At 42.8% G+C, this 27,640-nt stretch overlaps 1 protein-coding gene across 6 annotated transcripts in view; it reads left to right on the forward strand.

The window, feature by feature from the left end:
* LOC115154825 (pro-neuregulin-2, membrane-bound isoform) overlaps positions 1–27,640 on the forward strand; it is a 114,005-nt gene that overhangs the window by 42,759 nt on the left and 43,606 nt on the right. For 4 of the 6 annotated variants that reach the window (XM_029701449.1, XM_029701450.1, XM_029701452.1 and 1 more), the window contains exons 2-3: positions 22,014–22,179; positions 22,939–23,057. In XM_029701449.1, coding sequence (XP_029557309.1) covers positions 22,014–22,179; positions 22,939–23,057 — 285 coding nt within the window. Of the gene's footprint in view, positions 1–363; positions 452–15,210; positions 15,737–22,013; positions 22,180–22,938; positions 23,058–27,640 lie in introns of those variants that run through there. The other 2 variants (XM_029701453.1, XM_029701451.1) reach the window with 2 other exon arrangements.

Raw genomic sequence — 27,640 nt, forward strand, 5'->3', positions numbered from 1 at the left:
AACATCTTGACAGCGGCCGCTGCGCGTAACAATTGTTTTCTAAACATTTCCCTTTCGCAAACGTCTCATACGGCAGCCTGAAACGATTGTTTAGTTTCGTTTTCCCATGTCCTCAAGGGAGTGGGAAACAAGGCTTACGAAGCAAAACATTTCGCTCATACGGTGTGTAGTGAGGTACAGTATGACACAGTAACCATGTTCCTCACAGTGTACAGTAAACATGGACCAACAGAACACACCCAGCCAGGGCCGCCCACTGTCTCTCAGCTTTAGTTCCTTATGGCAGTGTTTCCCTTGTCAAGTGCTTCTCTCATTTCTCGCAGGAAAACCCTCTGCCATTTGAATTGCACTGCAGCTGCTGTCTTCTGAGTCACAAACGCAGCAATGTGCTCTCTCACTGGTTGCTGCTGCAAGCCGCAACATGCCACTGCAGTTTGACACGCGGTCGCAGGTAATGCCTGCCCCAATCTCAGTCATACTCCACTTAAACTATGTACCACACTAAAGGAATGATTCAACATTCTCTTTAGATACCATATTAGAGGTCTTCTCCGGTCCAAGAAGTTGGATCCGGACCTAAACAGACCCGAGGACAATTAGATCCAGACCCGAGGACAATTAGATCCAGACCCGAGGACAATCAGACCCGAACAGACCAGAACTTTAAAAAAGTGGGACCTGACCCGAACGGACCGAGAACAATCAGACCTGAACCCGAATGGACCCGATGACAACCAGACCTAGAACCGACCCTAACAGGTCCAGGTTTAGACCAGACCCGATTGAACAGGAGTGAAATAATGTTAATCAGCCAAGTTGCTCTTCTGGTTTACAAATAGGTATATGTTGTCTAGGCCTTCTATAATTCAATAAATTCACCTTATTAGCCTAAAATACATATGCTAAGCTATGCAGAGCTGTGGTCAGGTGCATTCAGAGCCACTCGGGTCTATCGACTGTAGTTACATAGACCCGAGACCCGATTTTCCATCAAACAGGACCTGACCTGGACCCGAGAGACAATTTGGACCCGGACCTGTCAGGTCTTGGATATTTGGGTCCACACACAGTCTTACGTGGCAGGTTTAACCATGAATTCAATACTGGACTGGGAGGATTTCTTTTTTTACCTGTGTCATAGTGGGAGGTTTTCAGCCAAAGCTGAAGCGTATGTAGCTGGGTGTGTAACCCAGCCTGTGAACCCTCTTCAGGGGCTATAAAAGAGGGCCTGCGCCCCTCAGTCTGCCTTCACTAGGGTGTTAAAGCCGTGTTTTAAATGCCAGGCCCCCGGAGAGACACTCAATCAGAGACCTTTGAAATTGCCCTATGATCTAAGATACCGCAGAAATATCAGCAGGTCACACAGACAAAAGGCACTGTATTGTATTGTTTTTCGCTCTCTACTCCCCCCACTCACCCAGGCCCGTACTTAGGTTTCTCCCTCTGGATTTCCCTCGCAGCAGTCACACCACCACGGCTGAGGGCTCACAGCCTTGTCCGCTGTAAAACTGGGCGCTGGAGCTTCCATCCCACTTCTCTTTTAATGTGCTGATTATTCCATTGTTTTCTAATCCGTTTCTCAGATCTAGGTTATTAACCAAAGTGTCATAGAATACTAAGTCTTCTTGACATGAAATTTGCCTGAAAGCTGTTAACACAATTAAGAGAAGGGACATGCTTTTGTTTTAGTTAGTTATGAGTAAGAGGGGGGACCCAGAGTTTAGTTGTCATGCCTGGTGCCCAAATTGATGACATATCAAATTGATGATTTATGTCGCGCAGCGATAGTTGAGTGGAGACGAACGGATTCGGTTCAGTCAGTCGTCCCGATGAGCCCTTCCCAGCTAGCTAGTTTGTCCTTGTGTCTAGAAACTTCTGTTAAGATTATTATTATTTTATTTTTTCTTTGAAGAGTGTTCAGAATCATTCCGTTTCTATCAGAGTAATTGTTATTATATTTTACAGAAATGTAGACGTTAATGACTTAGTTGTACAAATCACTAGCCTACAATAAATGTGCTTTAGCCGTCTCTCTGGCCTGATATTGGCGACACTGTCCCAGCTACTTTCCGCTCCTTACTGCGCCAAGCGGGAGTGAAGGACACCGTGCCCTGTGTTGTGTTCCCAGCTTGCAGCGCAAACTCTCCCCATTGAGCAGTGTAGACTGTATCACGGTGACATCCACATGGTTACTACCAACATTACACGATATTTCTCCTGCAGGCTGCTATCCCACTCTAAATAAAATGAACAAATTGACCACGTTAGATACCGCCTGCGACACGTAATAAGCCCGGTGGGATGCGACTCACGTCAGCAAAGCACCTCCCAACACCGTTGCACTGGTCATTAACACCGGCTTGTTACTTCCGCTAATTGGCATGTCACGGTGGCAGCCAGATGGTGACCAATACTACAAGTTATTTCTCCCTCGCCCTTCAAAATGAACAACTTTATTTTACAAGTTTTAGCCAGCCCAGCATATAAACCGGCTAGCTGGGAAGGGCTCATCAGGATGACTTGACCATTCGTCTCCACACTGGACTCTCATTGCGCGACATACGTCATCAATTTGGGCATCAGGTGTGTCCGTATATCCTCTCCCTTACCTGCAGGCAGCTTTCCTTTAATCTGTCATCTCACCTGGTGATATGTGGACTCCATGACACTATCCTTTTTTTTTCTCCAAAGACAGTAGATTTAACTAACTATGGCTGATTGACCCGTGTACTGTATAACGCCAAGTTGTCAATACTGATTCTCTATTCATTCCTCGTGTTATTATGTCTCTGGCTTTTCTCTCTGCATTGTTGGGAAGGGCCCATAAGTAGGGGAGAACCAGGACAAAAGTAACAGTTTGAGTTTTTTCCCTAATTACTCCGAGATCGATAGAGCTTGAGACGCACCATATTTTATGTCAAACAACTCTATCATTAGTAAATGTAATTTCAATTCTATGGTAATGGCCCGAGAACAGAACTACCGCAACGTTACTTTTGTACCTGCGTTAGGGCGGACTTAACTTCATGTTTCTAGTTTGTAATGCTCTTTTGCTTTCAACAAATTAATTGTATTTATTTTTTCAACCTTTATTTAACTAGGCAAGTCATGTACTATTATCCATAATTTAATGTTTGTGTATATTTGAATAATTAGTGCTATAGGTTTGAAATGTATGAAAATGAACCATGCGTCAACATCGCAATGTTGCTCAACCACAATATTTTGCCTTACAATATGAATCAAACTAAAATGGATCACATTATAGCTATATTAAACAATTTTCTCATCTCACTTTAAATGGGAATGTAGTTGGATGTTTTCACCATTTTTAATTACTATTCATGCTTAGCCCTACCAATCAGGTGCGCTCCAACGGTCCTTGTCAAGCGCACTCCTCGTGTCTTGATAGAATAAACGTCTTTATTCTCTTCCCAACGGCAAGCTCATCATGCTTATCACATTTCCATGGCTTGACATAACGTAATTGACCCCCAGAATCAAAAATATCTATTTTTAACCACTAACCTGTCGATAAAAGCTTGTGAGAAACTGATCCACCAAGTCCATTGATTAAGACGTCATTTTAATGTCATATTTTATTTGATATTTGCTAACATAAAAGCAATATGAACTAGATACAGTGGCCTGTGCTTAGACATTTAGTTTATTTTATTCCAGGTCATCAATTTACATTGTGTTACTTTTGTCTCTCCTGTAACTTCTCCCAGGCTAGCACCCAAGACTAGCTAGCGTGCTACATGAAACCTATGCTGTCATTTAGTCACTAGATAGGGTAAGAAAATGCATATGTTTGGAACCTTAAACAACTAAACACAACTTTACAACCGGAGAAACACTTCCGGGTCAGTTTTTTTTACTTCCATCGCTCAAAACCACATTTTGTTGAGAACTCTGCAAAACATGGTCAGACTGGGCTGTTTCTTTGCAGGGAGCTCATCCTCCGCCTTAGGAAGGTGCTGACTTTACTAAGTCATTCTAGCTTCTGTGTTATCTGAGAAAATGGCCATGTTACTTTCACCCCGTGTTACTTTCGTACGGCTCTCCCCCTAAGCATTTCACTGTTAGGCTACACCTGTTGTTTACGAAGCATGTGACAAGTAACATTTGATTTCTTCTGCTAATTTAAAATGGCCCTTAGGTAAACACAGTTCTGCATTTCCCAGGTCCATTATGAAACAGCTGGGGGGGGGGGGGGTTCTCCGTTTGGTGGATCAGTCAGCCTGTTACTGCATAATAACTATTATTATTATTATTATTATTATTATTATTATTATTATTATTATTATTACAGCCCATTTATCTGTGTGCATGTGGTGTTCCTGTCTTTCTCTCTGGTCACCAGTCAGACAATGTGGCTATTGACTCAGAGAGGAACGTTGTGTTATAGTGAACCTGATGATAATCTGCAGTGCTTTGTCTGGAGGGGGGGGGAAAAAAACGCTTTAACAGTACCTCAAAGAGAGCCCGCGACTCCATTTGAAGACTCTTAGGGGAGGGAAAACGACTATGTTAAGCTTCCAAGTAGCACACTGTTTCTTCAGTTTGTGCCACCTCACTTTTCATATCTGTTGTACTGTACTGCTTGTGACTCTACATTTCTTCTACTCACGGCTGTAGTTTGTAGTTTTATCCAAGTCCTCCTGACTCATGCTGTATGGCTTTGGGGTGTTTGACTGATTTTCTTTTTTTTTTTTTTCTGAAAATGTTCAGGCAGTTTTATCTGCTTTATGTTGACATGAAAGAGAAGAGAATGCCACACATGGAATGCATGTACTTTTTCAGCCATTTGAAGTCTTTCTGTGTAGTGGTCTAATCTTGGTGGATCATTTTACCCCGTTTTTAATGTTACTCCTGAAGCCCTATGATCAATGATCATGAGTGTGTACTTTTAACACAGCTGAGATTTACTTCAAAGTGCATTTCAAGAAGACGATGGACAGATGCTCAGCTATGTAGAATGAATAAAAACGGATCATTTATGAGCGGTAGGGGAAATGTGGTGGTCATTTCTGCTGAAAGGGTAATCCTACTGATTCATCTTTCGACAAGGGACTTATTTTAATTAGGTACGTTAGGGGTGTTGTAAATATTGCCAAATAATGACTAACATACTACTCTCGCATTCTTAGCAATATACAGTATGACTCCCCGAGGAGGTCTCAAACCCAGGCCACCAGCACCGATGACTAATGCCCTAACCACTGTCCCAATAAGGGTTATCTCTAAGACGTGTGCTTATTAGGCCAGTATAGGCCCTGTCCAGACACAAACCCTAAGCCCTTCTTCCCAGGCACTTGTGTAGATCTGAAATAACTGGATAGGTGTAAGCAATAGGGTGAATGCACTTTGAAGTACATCTCAGCTCTGGTAAAAGTACTCAAGAAAAACTATTTTAATTCAGGAGTAATGTAACCGATGTGAAATGGCTAGCTAGTTAGCGGTGGCGCGCGCTGATAGCGTTTCAATCAGTGATGTCACTCGCTCTGAGACTTGAAGTAGGGTTTCCCCTTGCGTTGCAAGGGCCGTGGCTTTTGTGGCGCGATGGGTAACGATGCTTCGCGGGTGTCAGTTGTTGATGTGTGCAAGGGTCCCTGGTTCGAGCCCAGGTTGGGGCGAAGAGAGGGACGGAACCTACACTGTTACAGTAACATTAAATCAAAGTTATACGCCCCCACCAACATTGGACAACTATACAAAAAGCCCTAAAATTGAGTAAATAATGATGAGAGAATAGTCAGAAACTGACGCAGACGTGGTGGCGTAGCAGAAGAATAGGAATGCCGTAAACCAAGAGGTTGTGAGTTCAAATCCCAGGGGAGGACATGTTGACTAATAATTACTGCATATAAATGAACCTGTCCATTGCAGTCATGTGTGTCAGATATGTAAATTGAAAACACTGTTAAAAGCATTCCGTGTGTCCCTAACCTTGCCAACAATGAGTTGTGAATAGCTCAGTGGTTCACCAATCACAGCCTTGATGGGCTCTGCCACAGTAACAAGGAGTGATGTGTAATGGAACAGTATATTTTTTTTTTGGGGGGGGGGGGACATTTCTTTGGGACCATCTGGCGACGTCATGACGACAGATGCACAGGAATGTTCTTGCAACGTTCCCATGGAACGTTTCTAGAACATTTAATATCTTTATATTTTGAGAACATGGCAACCATGTTTCATTTGACGTTAATGAAAGGGTCTCTTGGAAACAGTCCTTGCGCTTCACCGGAACATTCCTATGAAAACGTTAGGTAATGACCTAATGAGACTCTAAAGTTATGGGAATGTTTGTTGTTAGCTGGTAGCAAGGGCAGACCTCTATTGGTACCGGAACAGTCTGTCGTACTGACTCCCAGAGCCTGGGAATATGGCTTACTAGGCTTTCCTCAGGCTATGTGCTGCTCTGAATTGGGTAGTAGAAGCGGATGTAAATCAAGCACAGTATTTTCCTGTAGACTGTTTTCTATACAAGTCTCAAAAAATGTTTTAACATTAATTTCCTCAATGCTCATCCTTTACAAAACTATGTGCTGAACCAGACATAATGAGAAGAGCAGGGTACAGGAGTACGCTGTTGGTAATCTTGTCATAGGTGAAGATTCCTTACTGTTTGTTTGCTGGGGTTGTTTATTTTGTATTGTAGTTAGTTTATCTTGTTATCGGAAATCACAAGGATACATGGAGCCTACAGCAGTAAGCGGCTGTTATGCTTTCAGCCAAGGATTAGTCTGAGGACATTACATAACTAACAAAGTTGGATGGAGATCCCCATAACTTTCCGCCAACTCTGTCGCCATTGCAGCAAACATACCTTGAGGTTAAACCTGAGGATGAGCTCCTATCTCCCTCTGCCTCATCTGGCTGGCTGCGATAGCTGTGTGTGTGTGTGTGTGTGCGTGTGCGTGCGAGTTTACCCCCTGTAGTGAGAATGATCATTAGCCCTCCTTTTTTAACCTAACAGGAAGTTGTTGACAGTTCTGAGGCTCTGTCTTCTCTAAGTGTTTTCTAACAAGGCTTGTGAGAGATGTGTGCAGCTGGAGTTGGACTAAAAATAACATGTGTCCTATTGATCTATGATGCATGGTCTTTATTCTGATTTAGACATTACCTTGTTTGATTCCAACAAGTGCAGATGGCACTGACAGCTCATCTTGAAATGGCTCAGATAATTTAGAGATAAAAAATAATTTCTGTTCGACGTACTAAACCCCTAGCCACTCCCTGCAAAACTTGGTATGTACACAGGTGCTCCAATCAGCAATGGATTAGGAGAACTTCTGAGAATGTCAGGGTAGAATGGATCTTACAAAATTGGGAAAATTGTATTGATGGCCCCTTGTATAGATTTGTATATAAAGTGCATACGGAAAGTATTCAGACGACTTGACTTTTTCCAAATGTTACATTACAGCCTTATTCTAAAATTGATTACATTTGTTTTTTTTCTCATCAATCTTAATGACAAAAAAAACTGTTTTTTAGAAATGTTTGCAAATTTATACAAATAAAATAAATGTAATATCACATTTAAATAAGTATTCAGGCCCTTTACTCAGTACTTTGTTGAAACGCCTTTGGCAGTGATTACAGCCTCGAGTCTTCTTGGGTATGACTACAAGCTTGGCGCACCTGTATTTGGGGAGTTTCTCCCAGATCCTCTCAAGCTCTGTCAGGTTGGATGGGGAGCGTTGCTGCACAGCTATTTTCAGGTCTCTCCAGAGATGTTCGATCGGGTTCAAGTCTGGGCTCTGGCTGGGCCACTCAAGGACATTCAGAGACTTGTCCCAAAGCCACTCCTTTGAAACAACCACTTGGCTGTGTGCTTCGGTTCGTTGTCCTGTTGGAAGGTGAACCTTCGCCCCAGTAGGAGGTCCTGAGTGCTCTGGAGCAGGTTTTCATCAAGGATCTCTCTGTACTTTGCTCCGTTGATCTTTCCCTTGATCCTGACTAGTCTCCCAGTGCCTGCTGCTGAAAAACATCCCCACAGCATGATGCTGCCACCACCATGCTTCACCGTAGGGATGGTGCCAGGTTTCCTCCAGAGTTCCTCCATTGAGGAACTCTGGAGCTCTGTCAGAGTGACCATCAGTCAGGGAGTTGACCAAGAACCTAAGGCCCTTCTCCCCCGATTGCTCATTTTGGCCGGGCGGCCAGTTCGAGGAAGTTCTAAACTTCTTCCATTTTAAGAATGATGGAGGCCACTGTGTTCTTGGGGACCTTCAATGCTAAATACATTTTTTTTGGTACCCTTCCCCAGATCTGTGCCTCGACGCAATCCTAGTCTCGGCGCTCTATGGACAATTCCGACCTCATGGCTTGGTTTTTGCTCTGACAAACACTGCCAACTGTGGGGCCATAAATAGACAGGTGTGTGCCTTTCCAAATCATGTCCAATCAATTGAATTTACCACGGGTGGACTCCAAGTTGTAGAAACATCTCAAGGATGATCAATGTAAACAGGATGCACCTGAGCTCAATTTCGAGTCTCATAGCAAAGGGTCTGAATACTTATGTAAATAAGGTATTAAAAATCAAACAAATACATTTGCAAACATTTCTAAAAACCTGTTTTCGCTCCTTTTATTATGGGGGTATTGTGTGTAGATTTTAGAATGAGGCAGTAATGTAACAAAATGTGTAAAAGGTCAAGGGGTCTGAATACTTTCTGAATGCACTGTAACTAGTGTTAAGGTAGTTTCGATTACGTTTGCTTACCTGTAGACTTTCAGTCATTGCACTAACGCTAGTTAGAATTGGCTCGCAAAACTATTTGTAACTTCCTTCATACCGCCATCAGATACATAAAAATGGTATCCATGAGTTCATCTGACTCTGGGTAAGTAGAAAAAAATGTCTCAATTGCTGGAATCTTGCAGTATCCCTTTAAACACTGAAACCAATTTATTTTACAATTATAGATGGAACCCCAGAAAGTGCATCTTTGTTTAAAGTATAACACTTTTGGGGTTGTTTAGGGAAGTGGCCTAGATCTGGGCCTGCTCCAATACAGTCCAGGTCAGACAGGAATCCTTATGAGAGCAGCTCTGCCACATTAGACTGGACTAACGAGGGGGGGACCACATAGGCTAACCCACAAGAACAAGTTCTACCCTGGGATCAGAACAATAATGTTCCATCATGTTGTATTTCTACACGCTATTCCTTAGGTAACCTTGCTTTTTCATTCACTAATATCATCTGCCATATTCCGAACAACTTACAAGAACTGCATTCAGTAAGGAATTTGAAACAACCACTTGATCCAAGCATTATAAGTAAACCTGTAAAAAAAAAAAGAAGGGTGACATTTTGACAGCAATAATGCAAAGATGATGCCAAAACTATCAGTATCATTTGGAGTTTAAAATACTGCTGATCAGGGCCTCCCGAGTGGCGCAGCGGTCTAAGGCACAGTATCGCAACGGTCTAAGGCACTGCATCGCAGCGGTCTAAGGCACTGCATCCCAATGTTGCGGTTTCACTAAAGCCTGGGGTTCTATCCTGGTAGTCCCATATGGTGGCGCACAATTGGCTCAGCGTTGTCCGGGTTAGGGGAGGGTTTGACTGGGGGGGGGGGCTTTACTTGGCTCATCGCGCTCTAGCGACTCCTTGTGCGTCATGTCTGTGCTGTGCAGGATGACCGCTGCCTCCGCATAGGGATCTCAGAGCCAGGCAGGGTGTAGGGTCTGACTGTCATAGGACATGTCGCCTACATAGGACAGAGCAGTTCCCGTCTCTTCCCTGTAGGATGCAGGGCCAAGCCATTCTGCTGTTTACTCTATACTGCACTGTGTCTTTAATCCTTCAGAAAGGCCTCTGCTGTTTCTATGTACATAGTCATTCTGACAAAGGTATGGGGTTAGAGAGCATAGTCCGTACCACGAGTATAAAGTACTATCAATATCTTTGTAGAATTATCAAGGCTAGTTCCAAATTCAAAGGCTGACTCAGTGAACACTGAGGGGTGTTGAACATCTAGTATACACTGTCTGAACGCAGACCAAATAGTTCTTTACTGCACATTACAAGTGGACTGTCTGAGCACACTGCAGACTGAACACTAGTACTCTGTTGTGTTGTAGTGGACCATCTTTATCTGCAATCCTGTAAAGGGAACTCGCCTTACTGCAATAAACATTCCATCAAACCTCACTACATTCTGAAGAGCTCAATATCACTTAGCGATTTTCCACAGAGGGATATTGAAGAAATATTAGTCATTCTCTTCCATATAGGTTTTTAGGACAGACAGCCTGTCTTCTTTACTAGGTCGGGGAAGTGGGGCAATCCCTCCAAAATGAGGACGTCCGGTGATTATTTTGGTGCACCTACATGTTCAGTTTTAATTGAAGTCATTACCTATTATTTATTTTGTATTTTTTTTATTGTATTGGACACCGAAATTGTATATTTTTTAAATGTTTGTTTTCCCAACCCTACCACCCTCCCCTGATATGATATGAAATAAACTAATGGACAACAGTACTGCTACTTACAACTATTTTCACTCGCATGTAAAATAGAGTACATGTAGTAAAATAATTATAAACACACACATATACAGTACCAGTCAAAAGTTTGGACAGACCTACTCATTCCAGGATTTATCTTTATTTGTACAATTTTCTACATTGTAGAATACTAGTGAAGATGTCAAAACTATGAAATAACACATATGGAATCATGTAGTAACCAAAAAACTGTTAAACAAATCAAAATCTATTTTATATTTGAGATTCCTCAAAGTAGCATCCCATTGCCTTGATGACAATTTTGCACATGCTTGGCATTCTCTCAACCAGCTTCATGAGATGGTCACCTGGAATGCATTTCAATTAACAGGTGTGCCCTGTTAAAAGTAAATTTGTGTATATTTTTTCCTTCTTAATGGGTGTTGTGACAAGGTAGGGGTGGTATACAGAAGATAGCCCTATTTGGTAAAAGACCAAGTCCGTATTATGGCAAGAGCAGCTCAAATAAGCAAAGAGTGTCATGGTTGTCGTTGGTGAATGAGGACCAAAATGCAGCAGGTACGTGTATGCTCATATTTAGATTTATTAACTTACAAAAACAACTGAATACAAAATAACAAAACCACTAGAACTAACAAACGAACAACAAAACAGTCTGGCAAAGCCTAGGGCTGAACACAGAACAATCACCCACAAAACACAAACACACCCTCATATATGAGACTCTCAATCAAAGGCAGATAGAAAACACCTGCCTTCAACTGAGAGTCCCAACACCAATTCACCAGACATAGAAACAGACATACTAGACTCCACATAGAAATACCTAAACATAAACCAACACCCGGAATTACTAAAACAAACACCCTTAAACCAACCACACCACCCTGAACCACATAAAACAAATACCCTCTGTCACGCCCTGACCAAACTACAAACAATTAACCTTATATACTGGCCAGGACGTGACAAAGAGAAATGATCATCATTACTTTTAGACATGAAGGTCAGTCAATCCGGAAAATTTCAAGAACTTGGAATGTTTCTTCAAGTGCATTCGCAAAAACCATCAAGCACTATGATGAAATTGGCTGTCATGAGGACCGCCACAGGAAAGGAAGACCCAGAGTTATGACCTGGCCTCCACGATCACCCGACCTCAACCCAATTGAGATGGTTTGGGATGAGTTGGACCCCAGAGTGAAGGAAAAGCAGCCAACAAGTGCTCAGCATATGTGGCATCTCCTTCAAGACTGTTGGAAAAGCATTCCTCATGAAGCTGGTTAAGAGAATGCCAAGACTGTGCAAAGCTGTCATCAAGGCAAAGAAAAGAATCTAAAATGTAAAATATATTTTCATTTTATTTGTTTAACCCTTTTTTTGGTTACTGCATGATTCCATGTGTTATTTCATAGTTTTGATGTCTTCACTATTATTCTACAATGTACAAATAAAGAAAATCCCGTGAATGAGTAGGTGTGTCCAAACGTTTGACTGGTACTTTACATGCCAGTTGTTTTGCTCTAGGACATCCACGTCCCAAGACTCGTTTTGAAGGTTTCAGGTAAAAAACATTAATGGAAGTCTAGATGGAAGTAGTTTAGTGCCAAAAGAAAAGGGTTTAAATATATGTCAAAAAATATTTAAATAATTTCCTGATCTTTGTTATCTCTCAGATATAGGACAGACACTTCAGAACAAACTTCCTTTAGATGGTCCCAAATAATTATCTTTTTTCCCCATGTATGAATCTTTTATTAAATGTGTTTCAATGGGCTAATAGCAGTAAAGCCAAATTCAATGTTTCATAAAAAAATGTATCTTTTTTTATACCTAGTGGGGTCCTATAATAAAAATCGAATAGATAAATGATCCTTGGTATGGTCATCTTAAAACATTTCCGTATGTTAGCTTAGAAGAACCCCCCCCCCCCCCCCAAGCTTAGACGCTAGGGGGGTTTAATTAAGCAATAAGTCCCGAGGTGGTGTGGTATATGGCCAATATACCACGGCTAAGGGTTGTTCTTAAACATGACGCAACGCGGAGTGCCTGGACACAACCCTTAGCCGTGGTATATTGGCCATATATCACAAACCTCAGAGGTGCCTTATTGCTACTGTAAACTGTTTACCAACGTAATTAGAGCAGTAAAAATAAGTGTTTTGACATTCCCGTGGTATACGGTCTGATATACCACAGCTGTCAACCAATCAGCATTCAGGGCTCGAACCTCCCAGTTTATAATGCCAAATAATAGTCAGTCCACCATCAAAACACTAGCTTACTAGGTATCGTTTCAGTATGCAGTGTATACTATCTACAGCTGTATACAGTATTAAGCTGCTAAACTCAGCAAAAAAAACTTCCCTATCTTTCAAAGATAATTCGTCCAAATCCAAATAACTTCACAGGTCTTCATTGTAAAGGGTTTAAACACTGTTTCCCATGATTGTTCAATGAACCATAAACAATTAATGAACATGCAGCTGTGGAACAGTCGTTAAGACACTAACCGCTTACAGACGGTAGGCAATTAAGGTCAGTCATGAAAACCTAGGACACTAAAGAAGCCTTTCTACTGAGTCTGAAAAACACAAAATGAAAGATGCCCAGGATCCCTGCTCATCTGCGTGAATGTTCCTCAGGCATTGCTGCAAGGAGGCATGAGGACTGCAGATGTGGCCAGGGCAATAAATTGCAATGTCCGTACTGTGAGACGCCTAAGACAGTGCTACAGGGAGACAGGACGGACAGCTGTGGCAGACCACGTGTAACAACACCTGCACAGGATCAGAACATCCGAACATCACACCCGAGGGACAGGTACAGGATGGCAACAACAACTGCCCGAGTTACACCAGGAAAGCACAATCCCTCCATCAGTGCTCAGACTGCAAGACAGGAATGTCAGTGTTCTCCCATGGCCAGCGAAGAGCCCGGATCTCAGTCCCATTGAGCACGTCTGGGACCTGTTGGATCGGGCCATTCCCCCTATAAATGTCCGGGAACTTGCAGGTGCCTTGGTGGAAGAGTGGGGTAATGTCTCACAGCAAGAACTGGCAAATCTGGTGCAGTCCATGAGGAGATGCACTGCAGTACTTAATGCAGATATTGACTGTTACTTTTGATTTTGACCCCCCCTTTGTTCAGGGACACATTATTCCATTTCTGTTAGTCACATGTCTGTGGATCTTGTTCAGTTTGTCTCAGTTGTTCAATCTTGTTATGTTCACACAATATTTACACATGTAAAGTTTCCTGAAAATAAACGCAGTTGACAGTGGGGACTTATATTTTTTTTGCCGAGTTTATAAATGTTTCATAAAAATTACACGTAAAATAGCCTATCAATTCTCCTGAAGTATTCCTTGCTGCATTTCTCTCTGTCGGTCTTTTTTTCTCTTTCTTTCTCTCAGAAAAAGTTGATCTGTGTCTGTGCTTGTCTCATTTTTTTCTACCTAGAGGGCTATAGCAGTTACAGTATGCGACTGCATCGCCTTGCAATTTTGTGTGCAAATGTTTTCACTATGGCCTGTAGGCCTAGGTTGCGGCTGTCTTCTATACTGAGTATGGACTTCCCAAAAAGTATTTCCTGAGACATTGTGCGTTATATGTCCACTGCGTTGCACACAATTTAGTCTTAAATTATGCATGCCAAGATATACCAGAGATAAGGGCCTGTTGATATTGCAACCGCACAACTCAAATGCTGGTTCACCAGTACGTAGCCGCGGGATGATACAGGTGCCAGATGATGTGTGTTCATGATATGCTCTTATCTATTCAGTTGTGTGGGTTTGGTGTTGGACATGCTCTCTGCTGTATGACAGACAGTTTAGTTTTGAGTTGAGTCGGGTCTCTCCCTCTCTGTCCCTCTCTCTCTCCCTCATGTGGTGTATATCAAGTGATTTGGAGAAATGCTCGCAATAGTTTACTAGTTCTATTTTTTTATTAGTTTACAATTCTAAACGTAGGTGTGCTAGCCCACTAGTCTAGCAAGCAACACAGTGCTGGGCGCAGCCCAGTGAGTGTTGCTTTACAATCACTGGTGCTGTAATGCATAGCTGTCTCTTTGTGCTCAGTTTTAATAGGCACAATCTTAGTTACAACACCCCTCTCGTTATCTCTCTCTTTCACACACACACACACCACACACACACACACACCCATTGTAATTATGCAGTACAAAGAAATGTGCGCTCTGTTCACAACATTCTATTCCTAGGGAGCGTTTGGGGAAACTTACAATGTATCCTCCAGTACCATTTCTACTGATCTGCTTGCCAGTTATGATATTCATATGCACGTTTTCGTGGGACAGTTTAATTTCAATAACGTTTTTTTCCCGGTTTTTTTCTCAATCATTGTCACATGTTTTTAATAATACCAATTGGAATGAAAAATGTTAAAATATAAAACTTTACATTCCTCTAAAGGGAGAGCACCAGCCTCTGCTATATGGACACACTGATTCACAGTGGGCCATTGGCGGCTAAAGAAATGAGCACATGGAACTAAGATCGCTTAGGCCAATGTAACAGTAGGCCTATAACTTCCATTGCAGGTTATTTCAATCGCATTTATCTCTCTACTGTGCCTGTCTGCCTCTCCTTCTATCTGTCTTGACTTGAGCTATCGCTAGTGAAGCGCAACATTTGTATCAAATCAACTGGGCCCGGCCCAATGACTGTATATAGGAAGGTCAGGCCCGAAGCTGTCGCTGGCGAACTTGCAACATTTGTATCAACTAGCCTATTCCGGGCCCTCAGACTTTCCCACGCCAGTGAGCTCAGGACAGACACAGCTGTTTTTGCGCGAAGGGAAATGTGTTCAGGTATTTTATGACGTTTCCACTGGATATATGGGATCCTCAGAGCATGACATTTTGCTCTTTCACACCGAGGCCTAATGATTATCGAGGGAGAGAGTTTTGGAGCTATTTTTCCAAATACTGTGAGGAACTATTGTCATTCACAATGGATTTAAAAAAAATTATAATACTGACTTCGTTGACTTTCTGTGTGAGGTGAATGAAAAAATGGCAGAAAAACAAGTTAGTTAAGAAGATCAGAAATCAGACATCCCCAAATGGGCACTTTCCAACATTTGTGCGCAGCAGGCCAGTTAGTCTACTTCTATGCGTGCTCAGGCACGCACTCCATCGAGGACACAGAAAGCAGACACATGCTCATTGCTTGGAGCGCTCCAAGCAAAATACAATGAAAACATTTAAATGATGGTAGGAAATAAATCAGAACTTGTTTGTGTAGCAGGTTGAGAACTCTGCAAACAATGTTTCCACTCCGAGAATGGTAAATGACTGTTGGCCTAATTGATCCACTCATGAACAGAAATGAATGTAACTAAATGACAGGAATTAACAGTAAATGTACTACTGGTGACATGTAATGCGGAATTGATAAAAAAATTATGGATGGAGAGGTTTTTTGGGGGGTTGAGGGGCAGCTAACTGGGGAACTGTGTGTGTGTGGGGGGGGGGGGGGGGGGGGGGTCTTGGAGGTTTGGTGACTTGGAGATTGGAAGCTTGGGCCAGTGGCCGATAGGTCGTTAGTTCGGGTCCCCGTTTTGACTTGGTGGGAGATCTGTCGCCGTGCCCTTGGTTGCTCCTGTGGGTTGCTCTGGATGGGAGTCTGTTAGATGATTGAATGTAATGTAAATGTTGAGCCGTTGTTGCTCCTAGACTTTTCCACTTCACAATAACAGCACTTACAGTTGACTGGGGAAATTTGGCAGAAGTTTGAACTGACTTGTTTGAAAGGTGGCATCCTATGACGGTGCCACGTTGAATGTCACTGAGCTCTTCAGTACTGCCAATGTTTGTCTATGGAGATTGCATGGCTGGGTGCTTGATTTTATACACCTGTCAGCAACGGGTGTGGCTGAAATAGCCGAATCCACTAATTTGAATGTGTATCCACATACTTTTGGCCATGTAGTGCATCTTGCCTATCATATGAGCATCCTTTTCAGACTCAAATAGTGTTCCCTGGAGATTGGTCTGCTGTCCAAAAGATTTCAAATAGAAATGTCTTGATATGAACATTTTAAGTTGCATGTATTTGAAAATATCTCAAATTCCTTTTGAATTCTGTCATGGACATTCATGTATTACTTATTAGCAAGTCATTTACAGTTTCTATGCCTTTAGTTTTCCATGTAGACCAATTTATCAGTCAATTCCAACTTGTCCATAATATTCGTAATCTCTCGTCATACTTGAGTCAAAGTAAAGATGCCTTAATAGAAAATGACTCAAGTAAAAGTGAAAGTAACCTGTGTAATGTTTTTAAATATACTTAAGTATCAAAAGTAAATGTAATTGCTCAAGTTTACATTATTTCAAATTCCTTATTAAGCAAACCAGACGGTATGATTTTCTTCTTCTTTATTTTTTTAATTTAGGGATAGCCAAGGGCACTCAACACATAATTTACAAACAAATAATTTGTGTTTAGTGAATCAGATCAGAGGCAGTAGGGTGACAAGGGATGTGAATTGGACAATTTTCCTGTCATACTAAGCATTCAAAATGTAAAGAGTGCTTTTGCGTGTCAGGGAAATATATTGAGTAAAAAGTACATTGTTTTCTTTAGGAATGTAGTGAAGTAAAAGTACAGATACCCCAAAACACTACTTAAGTAGTACTTTAAAGTATTTTTACTTAAGTACTTTACACCACTTCTCTTTTTCCCTGACCACTTCGTCAGAATATATTCAATGAGTTTCCTTTTTAACAATAAATTAGCCATGTAAAAATTGCTCTTTTCCTACTTTCAGCCAAACCATTGGAATTATAGCTAGCTATACTCAATTCACCAATTACCATGATGGGTTGTATTTGAGATACTTACCACGATCCTAGCCAACATTTTGAGATACTTATCCATGCCTACCAAGACCACCAGAATCAATGCCTGTCAGTTATATACAGTGAGGGAAAAAAGTATTTGATCCCCTGCTGATTTTGTACGTTTGCCCACTGACAAAGAAATTATCAGTCTATAATTTCAATGGTAGGTTTATTTGAACAGTGAGAGACAGAATAACAACAAAAAAATCCAGAAAAATGCATGTCAAAAATGTTATAAATTGATTTGCATTTTAATGAGGGAAATAAGTATTTGACCCCCTCTCAATCAGATGGATTTCTGGCTCCCAGGTGTCTTTTTATACAGGTAACGAGCTGAGATTAGGAGCACACTCTTAAAGGGAGAGCTCCTAATCTCAGTTTGTTACCTGTTTAAAAGACACCTGTCCACAGAAGCAATCAATCAGATTCCAAACTCTCCACCATGGCCAAGACCAAAGAGCTCTCCAAGGATGTCAGGGACAAGATTGTAGACCTACACAAGGCTGGAATGGGCTACAAGACCATCGCCAAGCAGCTTGGTGAGAAGGTGACAACAGTTGGTGCGATTATTCGCAAATGGTAGAAACACAAAAGAACTGTCAATCTCCCTCGGCCTGGGGCTCCATGCAAGATCTCACCTCGTGGAGTTGCAATGATCATGAGAACGGTGAGGAATCGGCCCAGAACTACACGGGAGGATCTAGTCAATGATCTCAAGGCAGCTGGGACCATAGTCACCAAGAAAACAATTGGTAACACACTACGCCGTGAAGGACTGAAATCCTGCAGCGCCCGCAAGGTCCCCCTGCTCAAGAAAGCACATATACATCCCCATCTGAAGTTTGCCAATGAATATCTGAATGATTCAGAGGACAACTGGGTGAAAGTGTTGTGGTCAGATGAGACCAAAATGGAGCTCTTTGGCATCAACTCAACTCGCCATGTTTGGAGGAGGAGGAATGCTGCCTATGACCCCAAGAACACCATCCCCACTGTCAAACATGGAGGTGGAAACATTATGCTTTGGGGTGTTTTTCTGTTAAGGGGACAGGACAACTTCACCGCATCAAAGGGACGATGGAGGGGGCCATGTACCGTCAAATCTTGGGTGAGAACCTCCTTCCCTCAGCCAGGGCATTGAAAATGGGTCACGGATGGGTATTCCAGCATGACAATGACCCAAAACACACGGCCAAGGCAACAAAGGAGTGGCTCAAGAAGAAGCACATTAAGGTCCTGGAGTGGCCTAGCCAGTCTCCAGACCTTAATCCCATAGAAAATCTGTGGAGGGAGCTGAAGGTTCGAGTTGCCAAACGTCAGCCTCGAAACCTTAATGACATGGAGAAGATCTGCAAAGAGGAGTGGGACAAAATCCCTCCTGAGATGTGTGTAAACATGGTGGCCAACTACAAAAAACGTCTGACCTCTGTGATTGCCAATAAGGGTTTTGCCACCAAGTACTAAGTCATGTTTTGCAGAGGGGTCAAATACTTATTTCCCTCATTAAAATGCAAGTCACTTTATAACATTTTTGACATGCGTTTTTCTGTATTTTTTTTGTTGTTATTCATTCTCTCACTGTTCAAATAAACCTACCATTAAAATTATAGACTGATCATTTCTTTGTAAGTGGGCAAACGTACAAAATCAGCAGGGGATCAAATACTTTTTTCCCTCACTGTACCTAGCTGTACCATGATAGATGCCCTGTTAAACATAATGTAGCTCCAACTGGCTCTAAATAGACCTCCAATTGTGCTCCAATCCCCCCCCCCCTGCATAAACAGCATATTTTCACAAGAGTTAGAGATTGAGGCACTTCATGATGACTTACTGTGATAATGTGTCTGAAAGAGAAGGTGGGAGAATGAGCGAGAAAGATCGCAACCTCACCTTGTGAAGCCCCTCCCCTTCACCCCTGTTCTCCTCTGTACACTGGGGCAATCCCAGTCCTCAGCTAACATGAGTGCAGCTGTCAGCTGTGACAGCAGAGCAGGCCAGAGACCATAGGGAGGGAGAAGACGGCCAACTGTACAGCCCATCCTCCCTCCCTCCCTCTACCCATCCATCCATCCATCCTCCCAGAGCTGGGCTGACCCTGTTGTCTTGCTTGGGGTAATTCCATGGTAACGGAATTACGCTTTGACTCAGATTTTTTTACTTTAAAATGCATGCCAATCAAAAACCGTTGATTTCAAAGTTGAACAAACCATACAACCCTATGCACAAGGACTACTTTGAACAATTTACACTGAACATTTTACGCAAACACATTTACTGGAAGAACAGTGCAGATGCAAAGTTTGGCAACAGAATGACGGTAAAATCTCCCTCAGTTATTTTGCGGCCACATTTTCCCAAAACTCCAAAGTTAAATATCTCCTCCGAATTAAGATTCAAAGATGTCAGCAGAAAGAACGGAGGTGTCAGCTATGACATGACACCTTGAGTTTGGGGAAAAAAAAGAAAAAAAATATTTTGCTTATTGAACTACAGTGGATTTACATCCGTTAACTGAATTACGTTAAAGGAATTACATCATGGGTCCCTGATCTGTCCTATATAGAAATGCATAATTTATAGAAATGAATATCATTCTGTTCGTGGTGATGTATCCTGAATAGGTACACAAAGGTAGAAATATGCAATATCCTTCTTTTGCATATTTGGGTATTATTCTACACATTGGCTATTATTGTATTGAGCTCAGCCCCCAAACACTACCACATTTGTTTGGTCCGGACAACAACAAATCTTACCCATTCACAGATGTCTATGTTTCAGAAGTTTGGACTTGTGCTCTATGTACTGTTCTCTACTGTACTGTCAAAACTTGTGAAACCATAGACCTCTATGATTGGTTAAGATTTGGTCCGGCCAGGGCGGAATGACCAAATTTCAACTACTTTTGAACCAAATCTCAACCTCTTTTTCAATGGATATCTAGTGTCGGTCGGTACTCGGTGGGTAAGGTTGCTTGTTAGAGTAAATGGAAAGAGGGTGGGTTGTAGGTGTCAGAAAGAGCCAGGAGAGGTGACATTAACTGTGGAGAGAGAAGAGGGAGAGTGAGGGTTTGTCCAGACTGTTTTCAGAAATAAAACAGTATGCCAGTGGAAGGGAGGACTGTAGGTGGCCCAACTGTGGTTTGTAACTACTATTTCTAATTCCGTTACAGATTTGGTAACAACAGAATTACGAGTTTTAATTACTTAATAATTCATAAACAAACTTGATATCAGCAAAAACACTAATTGAAAGGTCTACCTTTACTTGTTACTTCTGTGAACTTTCAATATCCTCATGAGGAAAATTAAATGAGAAAATATCTTAAAGAGATGTGGGTTTTTGGTAACGGAATTTGAAGGCACAAGGCAATGTTTCTACAACTTATAGAAGGGAAAAGCATTTTTCCCAAAATGTGTTGATATTAGTTGGCAGGGGTCTTTATTTTTTAAGACATTTTTAGGATGGAAAATGTTTCAAATGCATATATGCCTTTTTTTAAATATCAACTCTTAGCTTTCATTTGACATCCTATTTGAACTGGTCTTTTGTTTAGATGGAAATGCCACTAGCTAACTAACCCTCCAAGCATCGGTCTTGCTGCACTCCTGTAATAGTCTCTGGTCACTAAATGACAGGCCGTGACAATGTGATCTTTGGTTTAACCCTGGACGTTTGATGGACATGTGTTGTGCGTTCATCAGCTAACTCGGCTTCGTTACCCCCTAGCATTTTTAAATCAAAGTTGGTTGCTTTAGCTCAGTGGAGAACAGAGGTCATCCCAGTGATAGAAGGTAGCTAACAGAACTACTTCTGTCTACGCTGAGATGGACATAAGATAAGTACTTGGTTGTTATAATTGGTAGTAAAATGGTCATTCTGTCCTGATAAAAGGTAGTTAACAAACGTGTGTGTGTGTGTGTGTGTGTGTGTGTGTGTGTGTGTGTGTGTGTGAAAGTGTTATACTTTATCCCCCCTTGTGTATAGTGGTTAATTTAAGAACTTTGGTGGCATCTCCTCCATGAGTGCACATCGAGCTACATCTTAGGTAACACTGTTTCTGTCAATCTATCGCTTACAAAAATGTCACAATATAGATGAGAGAAAGAAATAGATCATAGTTTAATGGTCGTAGAGGCCTTAGCACCGGTTGTTGGTTCTTGCATTTTTTTTTCTGAGAGCAATTGTGAAATTCTGAGAGCCTGCTGGGAACAGTTCATCCCTGTCCTGTTATTAGTTTAAGTTATTTATTGTTGTGTTCGTTGGAGCAAATCATTCCAAATAGCTTTTTTTTTGTGTGTTTTGGTTCCGTTGTGAATGCTTGAAACTAGTTCCTCTTTGATTGAAGACGATGTAAAATGTATTCTGTTTGACAGCGATACTGACTTTGTCTAACGGTATGAGAGAGGCTTAGCTGGCAGTGGCTCTGGTGACCTCATCTGGCCATACGAGAGTGTTGATGGATGGCTGAGCACTTGGTGACCTGACATGTTTGTCTTTGTGCCTTTTTTTGTCTTTCTGTGTCTCTGTATTTCTGTTTCTCTCTCTCTCTCTCTCTCACGTCTTAAACCCATTTCAATAGTGAACACCAATCAGTAGAAAAATGTATAATTTTAACTATTTTTCTCTGTCTCTTTTCTAGCTATTGCCCCAAAGTTAAAGCGAATGAGGAACCCACTGATGGTGGACGAGGGAAGCAGGCTCATGGTCAAATGTGAGGCTACAGGGAACCCCAGCCCTACCTACAAATGGTTCAAAGATGGCAGTGAGCTCAAGAAAAGCAGAGAGGTCAAAATAAAGTCCAGCCAGTGAGTACATCTACAATCTCTTGAAGCTCCTAACACATTTAGCATGTGGTACTATTAACAAAACAGATAAATGTCACAAGTCGCGGCATGGCAGTAATTTCTCCTTCAGTAGTTTTCTCCTAATGCTTTTACCAGCTGACGGGATGAAAAGCATTTTAGAAAGTGAAACATCAACGTAGAGACTTCAACATTTTATTTTTGAGACGATAATGTGCTATGCTAGGGGGTTATGAGCAAATTCCTTAATTAGTGAAATAACAGAAAGTATACTTTGCGGCATAGAAGTGTTTTCAAGACTAGGGGGGCTTTTTAAAATCAAAGTTGGTTACTGGGTTGATGAATAGGCCGGCACCTAGATTCCACACACCGTGTTCCATATCGCAAATCTTTACGTTCCTATAGCCTACATTACTCCTGTGTCCTATAGCTTCTCTCAGCTATGTGTTTTAACGATCACTTCACTTTGAGGGTGTGTGAGTGCTTATTTCTGGTACAGGGAGCAGGCATCATAAAACCAAGGATCCCTTTTATAACACACTTGATAACTGTCAGATTCTACCCTGCTGAAAGTAACTGCATCTAACTGGCTTCTATCCCACTCCAATCTGGCTTGTACGGAGACGCCCTGTTCCTGTTGCTAGGCTAGGTGCCTCTATCCCTGTTGTTTTGTCTTTCTATATCTCTGTCCCCAGCTACGGGTTATGTTTCCATGTCATTTTGGTTCCCCCGACTAAGCTGTTTGTGTCCCCTCTGCCACAGGAAGAACTCCAGGGTCCAGATCAGCAGAGCCAAGCTGGAGGATTCTGGGAATTACACGTGTGTGGCAGAGAACCTTCTGGGGAACTCCAACTCCACCAGCACTGTTCATGTCCAAAGCAGTGAGTACTGAGCCATGGCCTAACTGTCTGTCAGAGTAGGGGCAACACTGGCATGTTGCTGAGTGTTTGGCTGGAACATGGATAAGCAATGAGATGGTGTGTTGGATTTTGTCGAGATGTGGCGAGAGATGTGATTTCTGTTCTTGATTCATCGTGTAGCTGAGTTCTCACATTCTGGCAAAGCTTCAGAATTCTATGTTCCCGCGCAAGAATGTTGGTTCCCTTTGATAAGTGTGACATAACAATCTCTTTGTGCGTTGGTGTTTGCGTATTCTCTTGTCTCTCTGTGTGTGTGGCCGTCTGTCTATCAGCGGTTGAACTTCCTCGAATCTCTTCTCCTAGTTCTTCCCAACAGCGGCATCGCTGTCTTCCTTGTGTTGTGCCAGGACGAGTGATTGGCTGCTAAGAGGAAGGCTGTGTGTCTCTCGCGCTCTGTATAAATACTAGCTGTCTCACAGGCAAGTCTCATTCTGTTCCAACTGAGCGCCTGGTTCCGTCGTGCTCTAGGGGGGAGGCAAGACGGGAGGCACGGCGGGGTCACCAGGGTGATATGCCCACAGGCTGGGGGAGGGGCTCACCCAGACGACATCAATAAACAAATGGCAGCAAATATGGTGAATACGGAGGTAAACCTGTCTTGCTGTGTTTAGCCAACAATGTGGCAGGAGGCTTGATACGAGCAAAGGTGGCAAAAAAAACGTGAATGTCTATATGAATGAATGAATGAATGAAGGCCTTGTATTGAATGTATGTGACAAGATCTAGACCTACTGTAGTGTTGTGCTCCTTGGCTTGTCTTTTGACAGGTGGGGAGGAAGGAATGTTTCAAAGGAAACCTTTTATCGGGTACAATATGCTTTCTTGTTCATGTGAACAGAGGAAGTAGGATTCATCTGAGTCACTGTCTCGGTCCTAAGGTCATAAGAGAAATGGCTGCAGTGGGGTATGCCTGCCTACCTGCTGCAGTGTGTTGCTGTAGCAGTATGTAGCCGCGGTATTATCTGTGCATGTGTGCCTGCTCGAGACCGAGAGAGAGCGATAGAAGCAAGGTAGAGAGGTAGAGAGGTAGAGGGGTAGAGGGGTAGAGGGGTAGAGGGGTAGAGGGGTAGAGGGGTAGAGAGGTAGAGTAGACCCCAGCTGCTTTGCAGAGGAGACTGTTTCACACCCATTTTTGAATGCAGTCCGAGTTTGCCGGCTTTGTCCACAGAGGCAGCCAATAACATGTTGTTTCCACTGCACACAGCTAGTTAGGCGCTGGGATAGTGACACCCAGTCTCATTTTCTCACCTAAGCACTAGCGGCATCATGGCACATGTCTTTCTGAACCCGCCCCCGCCGTGTATCACCTCACTCCAGTCCAAACACTCACACACGTCATGCACACCAGCTTTTGCAGATAATTGCCTGTGGTAATTGAGATCATTAGTAATGTTGGCCGTCACTCCGGTTTTGCTGTCCCATAGAGGTTGAACAAGGCTAGGGTAAACACAGAGAGGGACGGGAAGTGTGTGTGTGTGTGTGTGCGCTCGCCATTGGATCCCCCCGGGCGCGTGTGTGAGACCCTGAGATGTAAGGTTTATGGGTAATGAAGACAAACAGCACCAAGCTCTAGAGAGCTGCCATTCCTCTCCCCCAGAGGGATCCAATGGAGCACATGGCTGCCTCTGAACAGTCTGCTCTGTTGGAGAAAACCAGCCCCAACACAACACACTGCCCTCTTTCCTCCACCATCCAGCCCTGGACTGCTCCCCTGTGCCAGCCCATGGCTTCCCTCCCTGTCTGGGGTCAGCCGCTGGGGAGGGCCCTGAGCATGGTGGTCCGTCTGAAGTCTGTGTGTGTGCATGTGGTCCGTCTGAAGTCTGTGTGTGCATGTGGTCCGAGGCTGTAAGGTCACAGGTCAAGGAAAGGGCAGCCTGGGAGTAGCCTGAAATATTGTGGAGCGGCCACTTCAGTGAAGCAAACCAGCTAAATTGATTTTCACTTTTTACAAGGGAAAAAAACTGGAGAGCACTAAACATCACTAACCACTTGAGCAATCTGGATTCATGACTTAACAAGACATGAGAGATGGGGAATTGGGAATAGAGTTAGTGAGATTTACAGACGTCATATTGTAGAGCCCTGTAGTTCTTGTGGAGCAATGTGTTATAAAGTAAAGCATTAATAGACCTATTCCTTTTTATAAACTGGGTGGATCGAGCCCTGAATGCTGATTGGCTGAAGGCCATGGTATATCAGACCGTATACCGCAGGTAGGACAAAACCATTTATTTTTACTGCTCTAATTACATTGGTAACCAGTTTATAATAGCACTAATGCACCTCGGGGTTTTGGTGTATTGCCAATGTCCCACGGCTAAGGGCTGTATCCAGGCACTCTGCATTGCGTCGTACGTAAGAACATCCCTTTGCCGTGGTATATTGCCCATATACCACACACCCTCAGACCTTATTGCTTAAATATATGCCCTAGACAATAAATGGCTTTTATTTATTCTAAAACACCAGCTGTTTGATATTACCAATGTAGAAAGCCAGTATCGATAAAAAACCACCATCGATAAAAGACAGTACTGTGCAGCCGTCTTCATCGACCTGGCCAAGGCTTTCAACTCTGTCAATCACCATATTCTTATAGGCAGGCTCAACAGCCTTGGTTTCTCTAATGACTGCCTCGCCTGGTTCACTAACTACTTCTCAGATAGAGTTCAGGGGGTCAAATCGGAGGGCCTGTTTTCCGGATCTCTGGCAGTCTCTATGGGGGTGCCGCAGGGTTCAATTCTCGGGCCGACTCTTTGCTCTGTATATATCAATGATGTCGCTCTTGCTGCGGGTGATTCTTTGATCCACCTCTACGCAGACGACACCATTCTGTATACATCTGTCCCTTCTTTGGACACTGTTAACAAACCTCCAAATGAGCTTCAATGCCATACAACAGTCCTTCTGTGGCCTCCAACTGCTCTTAAACGCTAGTAAAACTAAATGCATGCTCTTCAACCAATCGCTGCCTGCACCCGCCTGCCCGGCAAGCATCGCTACTCTGGACGGTTCTGACTTGTGGACAACTATAAATACCTAGGTCTCTGGCTAGACTGTAAACTCTCCTTTCAGACTCATATTAAGCATCTCTAATCCAAAATTAAATCTAGAATCAGCTTCCTATTTCGCAACAAAGCCTCCTTCGCTCATGCTGCCAAACATGCCCTCGGAAAACTGACTATCCTACCGATCCTTGACTTCGGTGACATCATTTACAAAATAGCCTCCAATACTCTACTCAGCAAATTGGATGCAGTCTATCACAGTGCCATCCGTTTTGTCACCAAAGCCCCATATACTACCCACCATTGCGACCTGTATGCTCTCGTTGGCTGGTCCTTGCTACATATTTGTCGCCAAACCCACTGGCTCCAGGTCATCTATAAGTTTCTGCTAGGTAAAGCTCCACCTTATCTCAGCTCACTGGTCACCATAGCAACACCCACCCGTAGCACGCGCTCCAGCAGGTATATCTCACTGGTCATCCCCAAAGCCAACACCTGCTTTGGCTGCCTTTCCTTCCAGTTCTCTGCTGCCAGTGACTGGAACGAACTGCAAAAATCACTGAAGTTGTAGACTTATGTCCCTCACTAACTTCAAGCATCAGCTGTCAGAGCAGCTTACCGATCGCTGCAGCTGTACACAGCCCATCTGTAAATAGCCCATCCAACCAACTACCTACCTCATCCCCATGACAGTACCTGCTCTTTTGCACACCAGTATTTATACTTGCATATCCTCATCTGCACATCCTCATCTGCACATCTATCTCTCCAGTGTCAATTGCTAAATTGTAATTACTTCGCCACTATGGCCTATTTATTGCCTTACTTCATTTGCACACACTGCATACATATTTTCTATTGTGTTATTGACTGTACGTTTGTTTATCCCATGTGTAACTGTTTTTTTTGTCGCAGTTGTAAATGAGAACTTGTTCTCAACTGGCCTACCTGCTTAAATAAAGGTGAAATGAAAATGAACAATTTAAAAAAATGAGGGTTTGCGCTCAGGCGTAAAAGAAAGGATGGTCGGCGTGTCGAAGAATAAATGTATAGAGTTCAAAAGGTACTCGTACCATGAAAAGGAATAACCCCAATGAGGCAGAGATGCAAAAATAATCTACCTATTGAATCCGTGATAGGAAGAATACAAATGGTCACAGGGGCGCTACAAGTAAAACACAAAGGAGCATATGTGTCAGACTGATGCCTTCGTCAGTGCTGGACAAAGCAGCATTTTCGATGTGGCCATGCTAGTGCCATTCATCCAATAGGAAGAGCTGCAGAACATGTTTCACAAAATCTGGTGTTGGGGGGGAAGAAAAAAAAAAGAACTGCTGTGTTTATCTGCTAACTACACTGTCGGTGAACTTGCTCTTCTCGTGAATATTTAAAAAGAGGGTGAAGGTGATGTACGGTGGCACTAGCTGCTCTCCTATGGAGATTTTGACCAACGTCGCTGTGTTTCACCAGTAAAAAAAAACCTTGTACCTGGACAAAGAGGCAATTATAGTTCTACTGCACAGATGGCGGAGTGGG

This window comes from Salmo trutta, chromosome 19 (genome assembly GCF_901001165.1).
Source record: "Salmo trutta chromosome 19, fSalTru1.1, whole genome shotgun sequence".
In the NCBI taxonomy this organism is placed as follows: domain Eukaryota; kingdom Metazoa; phylum Chordata; class Actinopteri; order Salmoniformes; family Salmonidae; genus Salmo; species Salmo trutta.